Source organism: Pimephales promelas, chromosome 6, assembly GCF_988280905.1.
Source record: "Pimephales promelas chromosome 6, fPimPro1.hap1.1, whole genome shotgun sequence".
Taxonomy (NCBI): Eukaryota; Metazoa; Chordata; class Actinopteri; order Cypriniformes; family Leuciscidae; genus Pimephales; species Pimephales promelas.
The window spans coordinates 30205465-30227500 of NC_142774.1; the positions used below are offsets into that span (position 1 = coordinate 30205465).

A 22036-nucleotide genomic window follows, 5' to 3' on the forward strand; every position below is an offset into this window, starting at 1 on the left:
AACTTTACTGTTTTATTTCGGTTGTTAAAATGATGTGTAAAGTTCATCAGACAGGGTCTTTCTCAGGGGCGGAGTTAGACTCTCAGTACAGTGGGGGCGGAGCTTCATCATGGGGCCCTCTGCTACGAAGTCATTTTAAAATTAAAACCGGAAAAAAAGCGTAAAATATTTGATGAATGCATATCTAAGAATGTGTCACTTGTTGAGCCAAGTAATCTTATATGTTAAATAAAACACAAAGAAAAGCCACATTTTTTACAAGTTTGTATTGACGAACAAAGAAAACAGTTTGCCAGTCTCAGCACCACAGACAGCGATATCTCATTGACAGCGATGGTGCTGAACAGATAAAAAATAAATTCTTACTGACCCCAAACTTTTGAATGGTAGAGATTATTGTTACAAAAGCTTTCCATTTCAGATCAATTCTGTTCTTTTAAACTTTCTATTCATCAAAGAATCCTGAAATAAAAATGTAAAAACTGTTTTCAACATGGATAATAATCATAAATGTTTCTTGAGCATCATATCATAATATCATATTATATTTTTATAATATTACAAAATCTGTAGGATCATGTGACACTGAAGACTGGAGTAATGATGCAAATTCAGCTTTGATCACAGGAATAAATTACACTTCACTATAGACCATTTCAATTGCTATTTGCAGATGGAAGGAAGTGACGTGTTTGGCCCTCAGACGTTTCCGGTTAGTTACCAAAACAACAGACAGAAAGCGTTTTTTTTATTTTTTTTTATGGCAATTGATCGATTATTTTCTTATTAATTCGATAAAACATGTCCAAATTTAAATTAGGAGCGTGCTGTTCGGTTGTTGGCTGTTCACTCAGGCCCGGAAATTAAAGCTTTTACAGTAGATTTCCGAAAAACAAAAATCAGCGCGACGCCTGGATTACGGCAGTGAAGAGAGAAGGATACCGATTTTTTTATCAAATAATTGCAGCCTTGGTGAGAAGAAGAGACTTGCATGCTTACACCTTCACCGGAAATACCGCCGTGCATAGAGCCCATTGTTTCAGTTCTCGCGCTCCAGTTCACAAAGATCATAAAGCACGGCTGATTGTTTTATTTTATTTTACAAAAGCACGTTTTCTTGTTATTGTGACATTACGCAAATAAAAGTAGTTGCGAATAATGTATTATTATTTTCTGTATAACAAGAAATGATAGAGTATTTTAAGTTGTTTCCACTGTTCCACTTTCCACAAAATGCAAGTGTTCGCGGCGCGCCCGCGCCTGTCTCCCATCCAGTGCACGCTCAACATTCCGTCCGTACGAATACTTGGACATTCGTCAAAATCGTGTTTATTTGTCATAATTTTAGCCCTATTAGTATTATTATTGACCAACCTGTTCTATGAATAAAATGTGACGAATTGCTTTGTTTTTTGTTTTTTTTTTGGATAAAAGCGTCTTCTAGCCTAATAAATGTTATAATAGGCTAATGATGATAATTATTGTTATTTGCGGACACGGACCCAAAATACATTCCGTCTTCTAAGTCAGGTGACTGTAAATGCGCAAAACCCGTTTCCATTTCAGTTTTGCGAAAAAATCCTTTTTCGAATTGCCTGAAAAACCTCCTCAGGCGAGTTTTTTTGTGAAATGTGTTTCCATTGAGCGTATTTTCATTTCGCAATTTCAATTTGCGTAAATTGAAGGGTAATGGAAACGCTGCTAGTGATGCAAGATCGGCGTTTGAGGGGCCCCTAATTGGCACGGGGCCCTGGGACGGCCACACCCGCGCTTTCTCTGCTACAGGTCTTTCTCAACTGGAGATGTCTTTTGGTGATGAACAATGACTTCAAGTGTACCAAATGGTTTTAGTTAGAGCACAGAAGACCAATCATGTTACTGAAACATCTGTTCAAAGTTTGGTTCCAACTCTTAATTGCCTGGTTTCATAAACAGGGCTTAGATTAAGCCAGGATTAGGTCTTAGTTCAATTAATTAGTTCAATGTGCCTTAGCAAAAGACTTTACTGATGCGCACCTTGAGACAAAATAATGGCACTCACATATTTAAAGATATGTCATTGCACGTTGATTTCAGTTAAAACAGATCAAACATGCATTTTAGTCTGAATAAGTTCCTGAAGATCTTAATTAGTTGGGTTCAGGTGTGTTTGATTTGGTTTGGAACTGAATTTTGTAATACATTTAGTTTGTCCTAGAAAAGGATTAAAGCACCGATGAACTATTGTGATATTTAAAGGGATAGTTCACACAAAAATGAAAATTCTGTCATTACTCGCCCTCATGTTGCTCCAAATATGTGAATAAAATCCTGAATTAAATCTGTTCATCATATAAAGCGATCGTGTCTCTTTAGAAAAATCAGACTAAACCGCTCAATTCATGTAATCTTTATGAATTTTTTGAGGCGTCAGTGTGGCTGTTGCATAGCTGTCAACGAAGGGACAGAAATCTCTCAGATTTCATCAAAGACATCTTCATTTGTGTTCCGATGATGAATGAAAGTCTTACACCTTTGGAATAATGAGGGTGAGAATTTGAATTTTTAGGTGAACTATCCCTTTAAGATTCAAACATGCAGTACTGTTTGCACCACTAGGGGGCAGCAGTGCAGAGGGACCAGATCAAATGGCATCTGAGCACCTGTGTTATTGTAATATGTAATATGGCTGAAACTGTCAGTTTTTTCTTAACATGTCCTTTAAGTGCGAGGAGGTTGTTCCTTTTTCTTTGTCTCAAGACGCTATTTAGTAAGTGTCATATTTGACATGATATGGCTTGCTGAATTGGTTATTATTGCCACTCCCCAGTAGTATAAATTATGCAAGGTCAGCCAAGAGGAAACAGGCTTTATTTAATGTGTTTTTCTTGGTAAATAGGGTGACATAAAGTGAAGTGGAATGTTTCATGATTGATTGCCCTTTAAATATCAGCAAAAAAATCAAATGTTAATAGTTGCCACAAGGGTAGTTGTCATTTCAAATGTTTCCATTTTCATCACAATCATGCTTCACAGTAGATATAATCAAGCTTCAAGCAAATAAAATCACTTAAACACAAGCCACCGTACAGAACACTTACGAATAACATTTATGGTAGTTTTTAATTATTATTTGAATTTTTAATGAAAATTATTAATCATTACACTGTTATGGCATCACACAAACCATAGTTTGGGTCTGTGTATAGGGATGTGGATATTATCAGGAATTTTATATTTATAGTAACTTGGAGGAAATTTTTTCTTGGAAAAATAATTTACGTAAAGTATATACTAAATTTACTGAGGACTTATGTAATGTTGGCACTCATTGAATGGTTCTTGCTGCAGAATCGTCTGCGCTGAAAGTACACAAAAATCCCAAAACTTTTTTTTTAATTTTATCAGAGTAATATAAAAGAGGTCACACTGTACAATATGTGTTCAAGGGGCATTCATAAGCACTGTATAAATTCAAGGAGACACATTAAACAAGGGCACGTGACAGTATTTTCAATGTCTCGCTGGACATGAAAAATATGATAATGGTCATAAATTTAGCACCAGTTTCCACAAAATTTTTACAATGCTTTTGAATGCTAATGATTCATCCAGTACAGGGTGGATGCACAGTGCAATAATAAATGTGTTTAAGACGTGTGGGTTTTTTTATTTCCTCAGTCACACCACAGACTGAGAGGCATGGCGCTGGTCCTCTGAGTAACGCCTGAACTGTTCCCCTAGCAACGGCTCCAGGCCCTCGGCTGAGCGGTAAGAGCGTGCCCGAACAGCACACCCGATGACTCCGCCCACCACAGCCACGACAAGCACCACGGCTACAATCGCTATGGTGATGATCTCTGAAATAGTGTATGAACGAGCTGGGGAGGGAGAAAGAGAGAGATTTTTTTGGTTATATATCTACATGTGCTGTTTGTAGTGTGTATGTACTCCTAATCTGTGTGCACTAACTTGTTTAGGTTACATGCAGACGTGTGAGTTAGCATACTTGGCCTTCACATGTCATTTTCAATGTCATTTTTTAATTGTACAAGTGTGGCGGCTGCCATTGCTCTCATGTTGGTTTGCTAACGGCCTTTAATCTGGTGTCGTGACAAATAGGGCCATTACTCGAAATTGGGTCTCCATTAGGACCCCAAGAGATCCTATTGACTTTAAATGAGTACTCTCTTTAATGTGATTCCTACAATATCTAGCCCGATCTCATGAGAAAGCGGATTTTACAAGATGATGATTTAGTATGAATTCATACGATGTGATTTGTGCAAAAATGTATGATTTATGGGGAAAAAAGTAAGCATGACAGCCCATTATCACCCCCAAGGCGTCACCTAACTGACGCCTTGGGAAGCATTTGACCATGCGTCAATATCTGACGCTTTAGGCGCCCTTTAGCGTCAGTTAGATGACGCCCTAGGATCGCGTGTACCCTACCCCCACCCCAGACCTAAACCTAACCGCGTCCTCTAACTGACGCTTTCCTTTAGTGTCATGTAAGTGACGCTAAAGGGCGCCTAAAACGTCAAATATTGAAGCATGGTCAAAGGTGACGCCTTGGGGTGAGAATGCGTTGAGCATGAAGGTCCACATCTAAAGCTAACCATAAGTGGGACATACACAGGTTTTTAGCATACAAAATCGTGTAATAAAGATTCACAAATTCATTCAGTTTAGCCACCAATTCGGCAAAACGTAAAATAGTTATGAATTTCCATGAGATTGTGTTGACAAAACCGTGCTATGATTCATGTTGTTTGATATGTTATAATGAGTATTAAAGGAGTAGTTCACTTTAAAAAAACTTTTGCTGATAATTAACTCACCCACATATCTTTCAAGATATCCATGTCATTCTTTCTTCAGTCGAAAAGAAATTAAGGTTTTTGATGAAAACATTCCAGGATTTTTCTCCATATAATGGACTTCAATGGGAACCAAACGGTTCATGGTCCAAAAGACAGTTTCAGTGCAAACTGCAAACTGTTGAAAGGGCTTTAAACGATTTCAGACGATGAATAAGGGTCTTATCAAGCGAAACGTTTGGCCATTTAAAAAAATAAATAACAAAGTTTAAGTTTTAGAAGCTCAAATGCTCGTCTTGCTCTGTTCTGTGATGCGCGTTCGTGACTCTCCTATTCGAACTCCTTTATCAAAATGAACAAATCTTTTTTCGTGTCATTTGGTTCATTCAACGAACGAAATGAACGACCGAGGAAAAGATTCGTTCATTTTGATGAACGAGTTCGAACAGGAGAGTCACGAACGCGCGTCACAGAACAGAGCAAGACGACCATTTGAGCTTATAAAACGTAAAATTTGTTTTCATCGCCTGGAGTCGTTTAAAGCCCTTTCAACAGTTTGCACTGAAACTGTCTATTGGACCTTGAACCATTTGGTTCCCATTGAAGTCCATTATATGGAGAAAAATCCTGGAATGTTTTCATCAAAAACCTTAAATTCTTTTCGACTGAAGAAAGAAACACATGGACATCTTGTGAGTAAATGGGGTGAGTAAATTATCAGCAAAAGTTTTTTTAAAAGTGAACTACTCCTTTAAAGGATAGTTAACCCCAAAATTAAAATTGTCCCAATATTTGCTCCCCATTAAGCCATCTTAGGTGTATATATTCTGGCTCTTCCATATGACTCCCGCTCCAGGGTTATTAAACGCCTTAAATATCCATATTTAAACCTTTATAATCACTGGCTTACGGCAAATGCGCTCGTTTATAAGAGTTACGAGGCTTTTGCAAGAGGTGTCTGTTGGCCCTGTCCCAAATGGCACACTTCATATGCACTTACAGATTTATTAACTGTTTTGATAAATGGATGCGCTTTGAGGTCTATGATTCAGAGCTTCAAAAACTTTAATATTGAATATTGAATGCCATTCCTAGGAAGAGTCTGGATATTATGTAATATTACTTCGATTGTGTTCAGCTGAAAGAAGAAAGACATATTTGGATGGCTTGAGGATGAGTAAATTGAACTATTCCTTTAATGTCTATTTTAGTTATCTTACGTACAGTACTAGCATATTTCAAATTAATATTGTTTGTGTGCTTGATATAACTCTTATCGCCATGAGACTGTTTGATGAAACAGATGAACATGCCTTCCGCAAATCAGTAAATCAGTGACTTCCCGATGATTTTACTTTTAATATGGCTTAAATATTATCCCTTAAACAGGAAATGTGCACCACAAGATAGGCTACACCCTCTTTATTCTCTTGTAGGAGGCATGATAAATATATTTTTTAACCAATTCTGTTATAAATATAATAGTTAAGTCTCTTTTGATTATGTGGGTCATATGACTCTGTCAAATTCTTGCTATTCCTTTTGTCAGCCTGACCTAAAACCAACACGTTCGGCCATGGTGGCTGCAGTCTGACTTTGTGTGAAGTAATTTTATATCAATCTTAAAAAAGAGCAATCAAACTGGAGTAGTTCATTTTACTCACTCCCATGTCATCCAAGATATCCATTCTTCATCAAAATGAACAAATCTTTTTCCTAGTCATTTGATTCATTCAATGAACGAATTGACTCAGAAAAAGATTTGTTCATTTTGATGAACGAGTTTGAACAGGAGAGTCCCGAACGTGCATCACAGAACAGAGCAAGACGAGCGTTTGAGCTTATAAAACTTAAACTTTGTTATTTTTTTTTAAACAAGCGATCGTTTCGCTTGACAAGACCCTTATTCATCGTATGGAATCGTTTAAAGCCCTTTGAACAGTTTGCAGTTTGCACTGAAACTGTCTTTTGGACCTTGAACCATTTGGTTCCCAGTAAAGTGCATTATATGAAGAAAAATTGTTGAATGTTTTCATCAAAAACCTTAATTTCTTTTAGACTGAAGAACGAAAGACATGGACATTTAAAAAATGAACTACACCTTTAAGATGCTGTCATATGTTTTATGCAACAACTAAAAAAGATGCGAGCAATTGATGACAATTATCTTTTTTTTTGGGGGGGGGGGGGGTTAAGTAACCTAACTTACAGTATACACTTAAAGTTATACTAATGAAGCTTTCCAGAAATGAAGGTTCACATGGTTTATGTTGTTTTGTTCTTGTTTTGCCGTGTATGTTATCACTTACTTGGCCACTGAACCTCATAGGTGTAGCCCAGATTGTCTGGGGCGGTAACAAACATTTCAGCATTTCTGACTGGTGGCCAGAAAGGGACCATGTTGAACTCTCTGTTGTGACCAATCGGAGCATTTTCCTCAGGATAGGCCACTGTTCCAGCTGCATTTGCACAGAGAACACTGGTTAGGATGCAGCTGAAGCATGAAATTCTTTTTGGTTAGTGATATATGTCCTGTATGCTATATCTGTGTGTGTGTGTTTTACCAGCGGTGTGCCGCTGAAGCCATTCGTCAAAAATGGCATCAGTGAACGTGTGAAGCAGGACAAAGATGGGGTCGTTTGGTGACAGGTGAGTCTGTCCACCTGTGCCATTTAGAAACAAATGAGCCAGGTTGTGCAGACTCCTCACTACTGGGTCATAGTTTCCCTGAGGAGCGCTGTAACCTAGTGACACAACAGAACACCAATTAAAAGTCTCCTTGTTTCTCCAACAGGCTGCAAAGAGTTTATGCAGGTGGTTGGTTGTTTGTTTGTTGTGCTAGTCTCTGTCTGTGGTGGCTCCAAACTTGTTTATTTTAGAAACACTGTTGTCTGCTGTGTGTGTGTGTGTGTCATACCCTCAATAGTGTTCCTGAAGCTCTGAGAAGAAGTTGAGTAATACGGTGGCGTGTCGAAAGTGTTCAGCTCTAGACAGTCAATGACATCCTGTGGTTGTGGTAATCTCTGAACCATGGGTCGAGCCACATTACCAGCAGGGTTTCTTCTGATCGGACTTGACTCTGAATCTGAATACACACCAAAGAAGAGAACATTTTGATTTTGAACAAATTCATAATTTGTTTTGAAAATACATTAAAAATGCAATTTAAGCAGACTGACTTGAAAACAATTTTTTAGTAATGGGTATGTTTTAAATTTCTGAATCAAAATTCATTTTTGATATTTAATTTGGAGCCATTTCATAAAGTAAAGAAACTGTACTGACATCACTGGTACAACTGTACTGACGTCATAATAAGAAAAAAAAATCCAATCAAACTTCTTATGACGTGACATATACATTTTATACTGGAACAACTTGTTTCTTAGGAAAACTATTTTAATATTTAATATGTAACAAAGCTGCTTAACTGCTTGTTAATATTAGAAAACCCTTTGTCAGCCAAATCACGTGGTGTGACCAACACAGTCAAATGGTCTAACAACTAACAATGAATAATAGTAATAATAATAATAACAACAGTAATCTTCTAATGAAAATTACCCCTAAAAGACCACCATGGCTGTATGTCAAGGACAAGGTCAATAAGTCTTTAAAATAGGCTGTAAAATGTCATGTGGTGCAACTCCCCCAAAACAAAATGATTTTTATTAACTATTAATTCATATTTGTAAAAATATTTATCTAAAAATATATATATATATATATTTGAAAACTTAAAGAAAATAAGAATTAGTAAGTTTTGACACATTTATTCAAGGAAAATATGTTATTACTTCTTACTTGATAGTTGCACCTCCTGACATCAGTGTAACTGCAGTTTAAAGTTTTCATGAAAATGGTGTGGACATTTTTCAAAACCAAAATGAATAAAACACAATTTTTTTTAAAGATGCTTGGCAGTTCATTGTGATCTGTCATTACTCTTTGACCCACGAGCCAAATCTCTTCACGAGCTCTCGAGGACTGTGAGAAAGAAGCATCATAAGATTGAATATTATACTATTCCGTTTGTCTGCAATCGTGAGTCACATACTTGCAAATACTATCACATGATCCTAATCGTTCTGCCCATATAAGGTTTGATCTTTTTTCTGAGCTCTCGAAATGCCTCAAAGGATTAGTTCAAACAGCATGTGAGCAGTCTTAGGTCTTGGAATGCATGAGTGTGTGTGTCTTTCTGTTGCAGATGGTCTCCAATGTCTCACACTCCCCCACACTCTCACAGATCTACCAGCGGGGAGAGGACACAAAATTGAACGTGTGTTTCGGTAGAATTCTGTGTATATATGTTTGAGTGATGTGTGTGTTACTGGTATGTTGTGCGAGTGTGTCGTACTGTTGCAGATGGTCCCCAGTGTTTCATACTCCTCCACACTCTCACAGATGACTCTCCACTGAGAGAACACAGAGTTGGAACTGATGGCATTGGTGTCAAAGCTGCTTCTGGCTCCTAGCAGGTCATCAGTGCAGATATCACACTCGTTTCCTCCTATAGCAAAGTTCCAGTACGGCAGGGCAAACGACGGGTCCCCCAGCATGTCCTGCACACACACACACACACACACGCATATCCCCAACGTGTCCCATTAGCTGATTTTTCAATCAAATGGGAATTGTTGGTATTTCTGCTCACTGCACAAGATAAAAAGACTTGCCGAATTGATTTTTCTGGAGTAAAAAGCATGAATCTAACAAAACTTTAGATGTTTATGCTTAAAACAAGAACATTTTACAAATGAGGGGTAAAAATCGTTTTAATTCAAGATAAATTCTCTAAAAAAAGTTTTTAGTTCTCAAGAAAATTTGTTTTAAGGATATTTAGATATTTTTATTGGAAAGCAACTAAAAACTGATTAATCATTTTTTTCCACCACATAAGAAAAAAGGCTTTTTATTATTATGAAAAGTCATCATTATAGCATTGAAAACTCTAAATCAAAGTCATTTTTATCTACCATATATTCTTTATAATTTAAAGCTACATTGTGTGATTTTTACTCCCATCTAGCGGTGAAAAGGTATATGACATCCAGTGAATATTAGTTTCTGTTCCGATTTCGTTTTAACTCCTACGGTGGCCAATGTAGTCCAAGATTAACATGGCTTCCAGTTCGACCTCGTCCATGAGTGTTAACTCAAACGTAAACGCGAAAGGCGAAGCTTGAATTAACGGGTATGTCCCTCTTTGGCTAATGTACTTTCAAGATGGAGGGGCAACATGGCGACCGACATTAGAACCCCTTACCTGTATGTATTTTCAATGGCATATTATAAACTCACGAGAATACTTTATTACTTGAACCAAGTAAATATACATTAATGAGCACATATATTTTTGAAAGAGTTTTTAGCTAAGAATAAACTAAAAGAGTTACACAGTGTAGCTTTAATGCCTGAATTTGAACTTTCTATGACATCTACGATGTGCAAGTCATAACTTTGTTTCCTATGTGGCATAAATGGCCTTCCATTAGTGAAGTTTCACCCCACAATGATAGTTTTTATTAGTCTCCTTCATCTCATTTCAAAACCAATATGACTGACTTTCTTCCACTGAATACAAATTAAATTTTAAAGAAGTTTTCAAGAATACTTGATCTTTCTAGCCTTAAAAAGAATACCAAACCATCATAAAAGTGTGCCAAATAACTTCTGTGCCCTATTCCAAGTTTCTGAAGTCATATGATAACTTTGTATAATAAATAGATTAATCATAATTTTCCTAAACTTGTCCCTGTTTCTCACCAACAGCTATGATTTTTAGAAAACTACTAAGATAGAGGGCACGGTAAAGATCCAGTTCGCATTTGAGAAAGAAAAGAAAGACCAGTGCATTCCTTGAAATATCTCCTTTTGTGTTCCATGAAATAAGAAAGTCATACAGTTTTGGAATGAAGTGACATTATTTAACAGGTTTTGTAATTCAATTTCCTGTTTTGTAATTATCATTATCATGATCTGTGTCACCTGCATGTCTCTCTCCAGTTGCAACAGGTGGTACCGGTGCCATGTGACAAATCCTGGTCCTTCGTGGGAGAAATCCACACCTCCGAAGCTCTGCTGGCCTGGACCCATGTAAGTCTTACTGACCGAATAGTAGTGGGTCCAGACAAAGTAATTATAGATGGTGATGTTCTCAAATTGATCAGGGCCGGAAATCTCCTGATAGCGGCGGGTGCAGATGACCAGGTCGGGATGGACGGTTCTTTTAGCCTGGTCCAAAGCGTTCACAAAGGCTCTTTTCTCATCCGTAGACATCTGCATGACGTTACGTCGCACTGGGAACACAAACAGAGCCAGGTGAGAAAGAAAACAAAGCAAACGCATGTGTACTGTATGTATTTGTATGTGCAGCGCATGTTTGGGATGTTTATTCTCACCCACAGTGACTCTTTGATCACAGTTTGGCCCTGTCAGACCATGTCGGCATTGCCCACAGTTAAATCCACTGAAGTTTCCGTTGCATTGGCAGGTTCTGTTAAAGAACCGCAGTGGCCATCGTTCTCTATCATCCCGGCCATCGTGAGGATACTGAGGCCCGTGTGGGCGACGGTCAGCGGCAATTGACACGCATTGACCTCTGCCAGTACTGGATCCACACTCATCATTGGGCAGTCCAGTAGGTGATGGGCAGCAGGTGCCACTCTGCAGACCCTCTAGTGTCACACACTGACGTGGGAACTGAGCGTGCGTCAGCACAACGCACATTAGCACTAAACACACACTCTTCAGCATCCTGGAAAGACAAATATGAACCCCGCATATATTATGGATAATGGGTTAGTTCTAGAGTCGGACCTATATATCGGCAGGCCGATATTATCGGTCGATATTAGGCATTTTCCAAACTATCGGTATCGGCAGTTATTATGGCCGATAAATGAATATTTCAAAAATAAAATAAAAACGGACTAAACACGCTTGAACCATGTCATGAGTGTTGGAGTTGTATAGTTTGTCCACCAGAGGGCACTCTACACCGTCCCTGTTGGCAACACTCATTGAGTTGGTCACATTGCTTGAATAACAATTAAAAGAACATCCACATCAGTTCTCTTAACTCAAATAAGCATGACAAAATTTGTGACTATCATGTCCAGTTTTGCTGCTGTTAAATAAGCGTGAGAGTGAAGCGGAATTAGCTAGTTATAGTTATGTTACGTTGTTACAGTGTAGTTGACTGATTGTCCTTTTAACTTTGGACAATGTGTCTGAAGTATTTCTTTAATAGCGCGTGACAGTTACAGCAATGCCTCCTTGGCCTGTTATATTGAAAATGTATGTTTTACAATTTGCAGTTTGACGTTGTCCATTGCTAAATTATGGCTCATCATAGACTAGCTAACCACAAAGCTAGCTAATAAAAGAAACAAATTTCTTTTTAAAATGCATTATCGTATTATTTTCGTTAAAACTCATAAATAAATACAAATACATAATGTTAGGGAAATCTGTTAATGTTTTGTTGCGCGTTTCTGAAATAAAAAAAGAATTAATAAAAAAATATCGGCCGATATATCGGAATATCGGATTTTAAATCCAACAAATATTTGTATCGGTATCGGCCTTCAAAATCCTTTATCAGTCGGGCTCTAGTTCACCCAAAAACTAAAATTATCTCATAATTTAGCTACCGTCAAGCCATCCTAGGTGTATATGACTTTCTTCTTTCAGTCAAAAAAAAATCCGAGCTTTATCCAAAAAAAATATCCTGGCTCTTCTTAGCTTTATAATGCAAGTGAATGCCACCCCCAAAAAATCCATCCATCATAAAAGTCATCCATCATAAAAGTCATCAGCTCCAGAGGGTCAATATAGGTCTTCTGAAGTGAAGCGGTGTGTTTTTTAATATTCATATTTATAATTTTATAAACGATAATCACTGGCTTCCGGTAATAGCTGTACGCGAGTCGAGTTCTGGCGGAAAAGTGACCTCTGACCTGACATATGACGTATTGACGAATGAGGAAGCGGAGAGGATGGAGCAAAACACAATATCAATCATAATCGGAATTAGAAGGCTAATACGAGAATTTTTAAATAGAAAGGTCGGAGAAGCTCGCGTCCTATTTTTTTTGGCCCGCGAGAGGCATCTACTCTCACCTAAGCTTACGCTACTACATCCTCAGTCATGCGTCGGGTCAGAGGTCACTTTTCCACTGGAACTAGACTCATGTCCGGCCATTACTGCAAGCCAGTGATTACAGTTAATAAAGTTATAAATATGGATATTTTTCTTACAAAAATGCATCGATTCGCTTCAGAAGGCTATTATGAACACTCCGGAGTTGGATGGATTAGTTTTAACATGGATGGATGCACTTTTGTGGGCTTCAAAATCTACGGTACCATTCGCTCCCATTATAAAGCTTGGAAAAGCCAGGATGTTTTGACTCCGAATTTGTTTGGCTGAAATCAGAAAGTCATATGCACCTAAAATGGTTTGAGGGTGAGTAAATTATGGGATATTTACCCTTTAAAGCATAGTTCACTTAAAAAATATAATTTTGTCTCAGTTACTAAACCTTCTGCCATTACAAACCTGTATTACTTTATTCTATTGAACACAGCACATGTTGAACAGAAGGAGAATCATACAGGTTTGGAGAGGAACATCTAATGCCAATATCTAATGATCGTAAAAAAGCTTCCTTTAGTGCCTTTAGTAAAATTGGCTAATTTCACACTAATTTTCAAACTAATTTCAAAAAAGGTTACCCCTTATTTAGATGGTCCACTTTAGACATACTACTAGATGACTTTCCAACTACATGTCAATTTACGCATTAGATTATTAGTAGATTATCAGGTTAGGGTTGGGTGTTTGGGTTAGGGTTTAGTACAATAAGTTGACATGTAGTTGTAAAGTTTCTTATAGTTAGTAGACGGTTTAAAGTGGACCATCATAAAAGAAGTGTAAAAAATCTGTATTTTTGTCTCATTTCCAAGAAGAGATACAGTAGGCCTACCTAAACTTAAGAAATTGATAAATGTGTCAGCAAAATTGCATGAGATTTTAAGAATTGATTTCAGAAAATATATACTTGTATACTATTGATCTTAAGATGATTTGAAGTCATTATTTTCTTGTTTTAAGCATAAAACTTTCAAAAATATTATTAGATATGCTTAAAACAAGGAAACAAAAATTGTTACTTTATTTTATTTACTTATTTAATTTTACAATTAAAATGGATAAATTACATGTGAAGAGAAAATGATTTAATCATAAAGTGTTATGGTTTTGCTTCAGGAAAAAGAGTAACACACTCATTATCTGCAAAAGAAATGCTATAGGCCTGAGGAAGCTGGTAAAGATTTTGAGATCAGTGCAAAAATGTGCACAGTAAAGATTCTTACTGCAGAAGATCTGAAAAAACGTGAGAAATGTATTACCCTGTCAGAGAGAAACAATGGAAAGCAACAGTTGATTTTTTTTTCGCTCTCATTTTTCTTTTTTGAACTAGGCTTGCAGTTGTATAACAGCCTTCCAGAAACATCTATGTTATAGACTGTTCAAACTTCACAACCTCAAACTGTCTAACTTTTAGACTGGTTATGTCCTCAGAGTAAACCCACACACAGATCGCATAAACAGTTCTTAAAAAATAATAATAAAATCAATTGTTTCCTTCATCGATTTGTCATCTCAACACTTATGATAGCAAAAATAACCTGACAATAAATCACACGCATTTAACTCACCCTATTCTCATCATTAATTCTGAACTGATTTATTAACAACAATTCATCCATGTCATGCCCTATTGTGGGCCATAATGTCAGTCTTTAAACAATGCAGTGATATAAAGTTGAGTATAAAAAATAGATAGAAGTAAAAGTACCTTATATCATCAGTTCTTTTCTGCCCCACTCTTTCTCTCACACACACTAGTTCCCCCCTGTGCTGCCCCCTGTCCAACTCTTTTATACTTACACCCCTCCTGACTGCACTCATCTCTCTGATCCCTCCATCCCGTGATCAGCAGCCGGTAGAGGAAGGGAGAGGAGAGAGAGAATGGGTAAAGACAGAGTCCACAGATTTCTTACTTCTTTAATTAATGTGGTTCTTCATTTGCGTATTGGTTTGACATTTTCAAAGGTCTGATCAGTGATCTTTGCTTTCATAACAGGCAAAAAAAAAAAATGGACTGAAACAAACCATTTATGTAAGTGGAAAGTGTTGTGGAGGAATAATGGAAAGACTAACATTTAAATCATTTTTAATTCTGCGCACATTCACAGTTACATTTTTAATTAGTACATGCCAAACTTAAACAAGTTTTCTATGGAATTGGACATGCGTTTACAAGTAAATGGAAATATTTTAATGCAAGAAATTGATGTGAATTGCAACTATGTTCAGTTTTTTTTTTTTTTTTTTGTCCAGTCTTGTTTTTTTTAGTAAAATATCCAAACAGTCTTAAAAAAGCATTATATGATAAGACTTAAAATTTTCACAAAATAAATATTGAATTAGATTATTTATCTCACCCCATGGGCAAATTGTTTTTAGATGTTTTGAGTAAGAAAAAGCTCAATAAAAACTCAATTCTAAAAAATATTTTCGGAAAACAAGTCTTAATATTTTATGCAGTTTTGCTTTTCTAGTAAATATATATATATATATATATATACCCCCCCCCCCCCTTAGCTGAGAAACCAGCACAAAAAAGTATACTTAAAATGTCTTGTTTTCCAGTAGAAATATATTATGTCTTGAATCAAGATACATTTACTTGAGATTGAAAATGGAATAAGCAATCAAGTCTTGTTTTTTCAAGGCAATTAAGTTTATTCTTAATACCAGAACAAATATCTGCCGATGAAATGATGTCAGAAAAATAATCTTAAAGCTAATTCAAAGGGAAAACATTGGCAGAATCATTGGCAGATATTTTTTCTCATTTTAAGCAAAAACTCACTAAAATGTCATCAGTTTTTCAGAAAACAATACCTGATTTCTTATGTAATTTTGCCTTATTTTTGACTCATGTTTAGATATTTGTACTGGAAGACAAGACAAACATACTGGGTAAGAAGATGTTTTTTATTTGCAGTGCAAATAATAGGTCATTCTTCTGTACGGGGAACAACACATGAATGACATTTGCAGTCAAGGTTAACCAGACCGTTCAATACACATATAGACTCACACACATGTTCAGACACTCAATCATTTACACACTTGCACATCTACTCCTTAAGGTCAGCAATGCTAAACAGCAGAGGTTCTGGGTTCATAGGACGAATTCTTCTCTGTGGAATCCAGTGGGACAGTTGTCATGGCAACGTCCTCTTGCTGGACCTGCGAGTACTCTGGAAGGTCGTCTACAGCACTTCTGTAAGCACAAACAATCGGTCACAATGCATGTTTACGGTCCTCGTAATCAGGATGAGTATGTGTGTGTTGCTCAGAGACTCACTGTTCATCGATTGGGATGGTGGTATCTGTGTTGTTTGCGTCACATGCTATACCCCCGTTTTCTCCTGCACACTGGTTCTTTGGGGCCACACTGTTGCAGATCAAATATATATATAGGAATATTATCCTTAAAGTACGTAGTAAAAATAAATGCAGCCTTGGTGAGCATAAGACTTCTTAGCTCTTAAAACTCTTATGCTCTTAATTTACTCACCCCCATGTCATCCAAGATGTCCATGTCATTCTTTTTTCAGTCGAAAAGAAATTAAGGTTTTTGATGAAAACATTCTAGGATTTTTTCCATATAATGGACTTCAATGGGAACCAAACGGTTGAAGGTCCGAATGAGAGTTTCAGTGCAGCTTCACAGGGCTTTAAACGACACCAGACGATGAATAAGGGTCTTATCTAGCGAAACGTTCGGTCATTTAAAAAATAAATAAAAAAGATTACGTTTTATAAGCACAAATGCTCGCCTTGCTCTGTTCTGTGATGCACGTTCGTGACTCTCCTGTTCGAACTCGAATCTTTTTTCGAGTCATGACTTGAAGGTTCCTAGATAAGACCCTAATTCATTGCCTGGTGTCGTTTAAAGCCCTTTGAAACTGCACTGAAACTCTCATTTGGAGAAAATGCTGGAATGTTTTCACCATAAACCTTATTTTCTTTTCAACTGAAAAAAGAAAGACGTGGACATCTTGGATGACATGGGGGTAAGTAAATTATCATCAAAAGTTTTTTTAAAAGTGAACTACTCTTTTAAAACAAAAACAAAAATCTCACTGACCCCAAACGTTTGAGCGGTATATACACAAATTATATCTTACGAATTTGTACGAGCAGTCTAATTCGTACAACCTCAATCGAATTCGTACGATTTGTCTAAACCCCAGTGATAGGTTTAGGGATGGGGTCAAGGGTAGGTCATTCACACAAATTCATACGAATTGGGCAATTCGTAAAAATATGTTGCAAAAATGAATTTGAATTTGTACGAATTCGCTACCTCATAATATTCCTGTTGCTCACTCATGGGTTTGACTCCTATAGGGATCTTGTACTGTAAGTCACTTTTGATAATGCATTTGACAAATGCATTTTTGTGCACGCGTGTAATTTCTACTAAAACACTGTATAGGCTAGATATTATACATATATTCTCATACATGTCATCAGTTATTATAGTGAAGTTCCAATAACTACTTCTCTTTCAAAGATCCTAAAATGACACAAACCTGTTTGGCTTTCTCCTGCACTTCAGAATGTAAACTATGGTGACAGCAGTTTGCAGAATTAGAAAGAAAGCTGCTGCTATAGCTCCTATCTTCCAAGTGTCCTGGCCTATGGCTTTGGTCTCTGAAGCGTGAGAGAGAGAGAGAGAGAGAGAGAGAGAGAGAGAGAGAGAGAGAGAGAGAGAGAGAGAGAGCGAGAGAGAGAGAGAGAGAGAGAGAGAGAGAGAGAGAGAGAGAGAGAGAGAGAGAGAGAGAGAGAGAGAGAGAATGTACTGTCAAATATAGAAAGTTACATAAATCAAAAAAAGAGAAATGAGCAGGTGTGCCTCTCTATAGAGCCTACCATCTGGCACTTTCCAGTACAAAATAGGGAAACTCTTAAAAAAAGTATTTGATTATATTTTTAAAACAAATGGGCAGTGGCAGGTGCATGAAAACATCATCATCAGGAGCTCAAACTGTTTTGAAACTCAAACTCAACTGCTCAAACTGTTTCAAACTTTGCAGCCCTGTCTAAATACAGTGTTAAACTTTCATTTAATGATAAACAATAATGAACATCAAACTTAGATAGAAACGATAGATAGAAACGATAGATAGATAGATAGATAGATAGATAGATAGATAGATAGATAGATAGATAGATAGATAGATAGATAGATAGATAGATAGATAGATAGATAGATAGATAGATAGATAGATAGATAGATAGATAGATAGATCATACAGGGTTGCGTTTAAAAGATCACATTTTTGGTAGTTAAAATGGATAATTTGAAATTGTTTTTGCAAATGTGTTTACTTATTATTTCTATTTTACTTTAGCCGCGTTTCCACTGCAATTACCAGGAGCTATTTGTCCCAGGAACTTTTTACATATGAACTTTTTTTTGCCCCAGACCGCTTGCTTAGGCTACTGCATTTATGTGCGTTTACACCACGGACTAAAGTACTGGTCCGCGGGCCGGTGTGGGAAGATTATGTAGTGACGTTGAACTGCGTGCGACTGCTCCTCCCAGTCTACGCGTTTGTTTTGAGTTTTTTATGAAGGAGAAGGAGATTCAAGCTGTGCTGTTTTTGTGTGCGATTGGTTTACTAACGATACAATTAAAAAAAAAACAGCAGAAAAGAGACGAGCACCCAAAGCATATTCAGAAAGCTCGTAATGCTAGATATAAAAGTAGACGTTTGTTATCAGTGGACATTGACCGTGAGATGGATGGGATGAACGCGCACCATCGGGCAGAAAGAACAAGTGGTAAGGACCAATCAGCATGTTCAGTGCACAAAAAAAAAAAAAGTAGACTACATCAGAGCCCGTCTAACGGAGAGCCTTGGCACTTCCTATTAGCCCTATTGTGTTTCATCTTGGTTGCAATTCCATTAGAATTCCACTGGAGGTGATCGTGGGCGAGTGCAGAATGAGTGAGTCTATGGGGCTAAATGGCTAAATGTGTCTCTTTCACCTGCTATTCGTTAAATCAACATAGATTTTATTGTCGATCCCGCAAGTTCAATATAGATTATAGGCCAAAAGTCAAATGAATGAGTTATGTCCTTTCGATGTCTTACAGGTTAGGCCATTGTTGGCCGAAATATGCTAGCATTCTGCTATTGTGTGACGTCATCACATTTTTGTTCCCAGAAGGAACTTCATTTAGACCCTGGTTCCTGCAGTGTAAACACACCGAGTACCACCCCAAAGTTATAGTCCCTGGGGAAAGTTGCTGTGTTGGAAACGCGGCTTTTGTGTTTAGATATTTATCATGTTGTTGTCATACGTGTAGATTCAACGTGTTCCCCCATTGGTGCATCAGTGTCTCCGAGCCTCAGTTTGAGAACTGGTGTTGGTGGGAGCTCCTCAATAGTGTTCATCAATACCGGTTCACCCAGATTTTTTCCATTCGGGTTCCTGGAGTTGATAATCTCATTTACATCACTGGCCTCATGTGTTTTTCCTGTTGAATATGAAGAAGTTTCCACACATTCAATGCATTACATTCATTTGACAGCAGGTGACTGAAGGTTTGAGAGGGAGTTTATGTCATTAACAGCCTCACCGCCTGTTGCTTTAGACTTGGTGATAACAGGATCCTGCAACTTAATTGGTCCCTTAGTATCCACGGTGACCTCTGTTGTGAAATGAAGGAGACATTTAACATAGTGGTGAAAATTTCAGCGTAAAGATGAGATGTGACCTGGAGGATACGTATGGAATTTAAAATGACGCTCATACAGTATATATTTGTGTAACTCAGGAGTTCAGGAGGTCAGGGGTAACGCATTAGGCGTGAGTAAATGTAATCAGATTACATTTTCAAGTAGCCTAAAGAGTGAAGTATTTTTATAGGTACTTTTTTTAAATATTATTTTTCCACTGATTGACTGACACCTCATTTTGAAAGAAATCAGGAGTACGAATGGCAGCTGAAAGATTTTTCTGATGTAATGTAATGCAATACTTTCCATAAAAAGTAACCTAAATAACACTATTAGTTACTTTTTTAAGGGGCAACACGATACTGTGATGAATTAGTTTTATAAGTAACTTTCCACAATACTGAAGTTCAGTATATTAAGGCACCAAGAAACCTTTGCAAAAAGAGATCTGTGTTTGAATAGGACAAAATTAGCTATAAACTGTACATGAGTGGAAGTCGATATTTGAAATGTTTCTCCAGACCTTTGGTTTAAATGGTCAAATATATTGGCAAGCAACTAATTATTGGTCTTCATGAAGACAAAGGTGAGATTTTTCCTCAAATGATTAAATCAATCATTATTAGATGCACATTTTATACACTTATTTACCCAATGCACAGAAATGAAGAAAGTCTGATTTATCTGAATACCACCAACTGTGACAGAGGCAATTTGACTCAGTGGAGCATGTAGTTCTTTTAGGAGGATTGAAGGGTAAAGTCCATGCTGTATGAGAATTAAGGTTTAGGGGTTTCTTAGTTTCGGCAGGATAAATGTGTTTCTGTATGTAGGTCACAGGAGCAACAAGAGCAGAAACATATAGGACAGTGGTTCATCATAAATTAGACTCCAACTAGGGAGTTTTGGACTTGTACTAAAACAGACCACACTCACAGTGGTTGATATGATGTTTAGACAGATTTTAAAATCCACTTGTATTAAAGGATTAGTTCACTTTTGCTGATAATTTACTTACCCCTATGTCATCCAAGATGTCCATGTCTTTCTTTCTTCAGTCGAAAAGAAAATAAGGTTTTTGATGAAAACATTACGGGATTTTTCTCCATATAATGGACTTTAGTGGTAACCAAAGGTCCAAATGATAGTTTCAGTGCAGCTTCACAGGGCTTTTAAATGACACCAGAGGATGAATAAGGGTCTTATCTAGCGAAATGATCGGTCATTTCAAAAATAAACATTCAACGAAAGAACTGAACAAAATGATTCGAAAAAAGATTCGTTCATTTTGTTGAACGAGTTCGAACAGGAGAGTCACGAACGTGCATCACAGAACAGAGAAAGGCGAGCATTTGTGCTTATAAAACGTAAACTTTTTTATTTATTTTTGAAATGAGCGATCATTTCGCTAGGTAAGACTCTTATTCATCGTCTGGTGTCGTTTAAAGCCATTTGAAGCTGCACTGAAACTCTCATTTGGGGTCCATTGAATTCCATTATATGGAGAAAAATCCTGTAATATTTTCATCAAAAATATGAACTTCTTTTCGACTGAAGAAAGAAAGACATGGACATGTTGGATGACATGGGGGTGAGTAAATTATCAGCAAAAGTTTTTTTAAAAGTGAACTAATCCTTTCACATATTTTGTCAGCGTCTAAAACAACTTTAATAAACAACTTTAGAGATGTTTCTGAATTATTTTACCTTCATAGAATAATGACTTAAATTAATTCATTAATAGGTTGCTTTTGTTGTATTTAATCAGTACTACCTAATTTATTATAATACAATAAAGATGGCAAAATAACGCTGTGCAAACATACTTTTATGTTTTAAATAATGTCATTCATATTGTTTCAGCATATACATACAAAAATGTCTATTGTTTGAACACATTTGACTACTAACATCAGGCTATACATGAAACTGAAGGGAGATTGTATTTCTTTCACTTCTCTCAATTTGTTTCAGTCACCTTTTTCTCAAGTAGAGGGAGATGATGTTAGTGTTTGCAGGTGTTTGTGTGGGCTTTATTACTCTCCATTCTCCCAAATGTACTGCAACAAGATGCATAGTTTGATTAAAGAAAACAACTTCTATTCCGCAGCACTATTCTATTGTCTTGCATTCTATTAAAATCTTTTTTGGGAAGATTCCACTACACTATTCAATCTAAAACTGAAATAAATTGATGCTCTGCGAATCCCCAGTGTGCACAGTCTGATTAAGCAGTGTATTTCAGTGTATTTCAGGGTGACAGTGTAATTAATGGTGGATAGATGACTTGGAGTGAACCCAGGAGCCAGTCATCTCCAGAGATACATGTTACGAGTCTTTTCGCTGTTATAAACTGAAGGGATGCCCTTAGGCGGCTTGGTTCCTTTGCTGTA

At 37.0% G+C, this 22036-nt stretch overlaps 2 protein-coding genes across 2 annotated transcripts in view; both read right to left on the reverse strand.

Annotated features, from left to right (window-relative positions):
* Positions 1–2833: 2833 nt before the first annotated feature.
* Positions 2834–14762, reverse strand: tyrp1b (tyrosinase-related protein 1b). The gene is made up of 8 exons (XM_039692058.2): positions 14672–14762; positions 11207–11562; positions 10794–11104; positions 9163–9367; positions 7720–7887; positions 7367–7546; positions 7112–7261; positions 2834–3860 (listed from the first exon to the last, which is right to left on the reverse strand). The coding sequence occupies exons 2-8, from the start codon at positions 11559–11561 to the stop codon at positions 3661–3663; spliced, it is 1569 nt and encodes a 522-aa protein (XP_039547992.2). The 5' UTR covers position 11562; positions 14672–14762; the 3' UTR covers positions 2834–3660.
* An 827-nt stretch (positions 14763–15589) lies between these two features.
* Positions 15590–22036, reverse strand: part of LOC120493460 (uncharacterized) — a 7664-nt gene continuing 1217 nt past the window's right edge. The window contains exons 2-6 of the mRNA XM_089132851.1: positions 19544–19615; positions 19265–19441; positions 17487–17607; positions 16253–16342; positions 15590–16168 (exon numbers count right to left, since the gene is read on the reverse strand). Of these exons, the coding sequence (XP_088988977.1) occupies positions 16045–16168; positions 16253–16342; positions 17487–17607; positions 19265–19441; positions 19544–19615 (584 nt within the window). The 3' untranslated portion in view covers positions 15590–16044. The remainder of the gene's footprint in view (positions 16169–16252; positions 16343–17486; positions 17608–19264; positions 19442–19543; positions 19616–22036) is intronic.

Coding starts and splice junctions, on each gene's coding strand:
- tyrp1b (XM_039692058.2), bottom strand. CDS start 11,561: ATGCTGAAGAGTGTGTGTTTAGTGCTAATGTGCGTTGTGCTGACGCAC. Junction 11,105..11,206: donor TGATCAAAGAGTCACTGTGG/GTGAGAATAAAC, acceptor TTGTGTTCCCAG/TGCGACGTAACGTCATGCAG. Junction 7,547..7,719: donor CTTCAGGAACACTATTGAGG/GTATGACACACA, acceptor TTGTGTCACTAG/GTTACAGCGCTCCTCAGGGA.